Source organism: Vigna unguiculata, chromosome 2, assembly GCF_004118075.2.
Source record: "Vigna unguiculata cultivar IT97K-499-35 chromosome 2, ASM411807v1, whole genome shotgun sequence".
Lineage (NCBI taxonomy): Eukaryota > Viridiplantae > Streptophyta > Magnoliopsida > Fabales > Fabaceae > Vigna > Vigna unguiculata.
Window position 1 is genome coordinate 16841240 of NC_040280.1, and position 1291 is coordinate 16842530.

The 1291-nt window shown below is 51.7% G+C and overlaps 1 protein-coding gene across 1 annotated transcript; it reads right to left on the minus strand.

The window, feature by feature from the left end:
• Nucleotides 1-233: 233 nt before the first annotated feature.
• On the minus strand, nucleotides 234-731 carry LOC114174528 (probable inactive serine/threonine-protein kinase slob2). Its single transcript, XM_028059364.1, has one exon. It carries the CDS (start codon nucleotides 729-731, stop codon nucleotides 234-236), a length of 498 nt encoding a protein of 165 aa, XP_027915165.1.
• Nucleotides 732-1291: the final 560 nt, after the last annotated feature.

The window sequence follows — 1291 nt, forward strand, 5'->3', positions numbered from 1 at the left end:
ATATTCACTTTTTCTCCCCATGCGGGCCTCCATACGACGCCGCTGTTTCGCTAAAAACCCTTGCCTCCCACTTCGGCGAGGTGACTGACTTCTCCGCCAACGCCAACCGCCACGCCTTCGTCCACCTCCCCCAGTGGGTCCTAGAAGAGCGCCGAGAACGCAGGAACCTCGACATCCTCGAATGGAAGGGTGTGGTCACACCCTCAGATACAACCTACCAATCCATTCTCTCGTTACTGTTGTTGCTGGTTTGGAGGGTTTGGGGGAGGTGGCATGCCAGGTCGAGGAGGACCAAACACCAGAACACCGCTGCCAGGTGGTGGCGGCATGCTGGGGCGAGGTGGAGGAGGCGCAGGCATACCAGGGCGAGGCGGAGCTGGAGGTCCTCTCACCATCTGTTCCGGAGGAGGAGGTCCCGCGGCGACGACGCTGCTGGTTCCGAAGGTGGGGTATAGGCTGGCGGCGGAGCTGCGGCGGGCAGGGGTGTTTGTTAAGATAGTGCAAGATAAGTCGCAGGCGGCGGATTGGGCGTTGAAGAGGCAGATGGTGCATTCGATGAGTAGAGGGATTGATTGGCTGTTTTTGGTTTCAGATGATTCGGATTTTTCGGAGATGTTGAGGAAGGCGTGGGAAGCGAATTTGGGAACCGTGGTGGTGGGGGATTGGGATAGGGCTTTGGGGAGGGATGCAGATTTGTGGGTGCCATGGAATGCGGTTGAGAATGGTGACATATGGCCTCGGGTACTACGCAAACCGAAGCCAAAAAGGGACATATGGCCTCGGGTCATACTAAAACCGAGGCCAAAACATGAGCGAATTTTTTAAAAATGTAAAAACGTGAGCACATATGGCTTCGGTTAGACCTAACAACCGAGGCAGAAGATGGGCTCTATGGCTTCAGTTTACAACCGAGGCCAAAGGCTATCCTCTTTTGGCCTCGTCCCAATATGCCTCGGTCCGGGAACCGGTGCAGAATATGAAAAATAACCGCTGCCAAAAGGCCTTCCTGCACTAGTGTGTGGTCACATTATAGTGGGTCACTCTACCAATACTCTAATCAACCTGACTGTCCTACCTAAAGGGTAAGACTATTGTTGATCCAATATCCCTCTCTTGGTTCTTTACCAATCTATTTTATCTGGACATGTATATTTACTTATATCTGTTTTATTTTGTAAGGCCCATTAAAATTGTTTTATTCCTTTCTGCCCTAAATTAAAGGGTTGCCCCTTGTGAATGGACCTAAGGACTGGACCAACGGATAAAACTCACCCTAAATCTACCCTAACTC

Excerpts from the sequence above, each read along its gene's own strand:
- LOC114174528 (XM_028059364.1), bottom strand. The coding sequence starts at position 731 with ATGTCACCATTCTCAACCGCATTCCATGGCACCCACAAATCTGCATCC.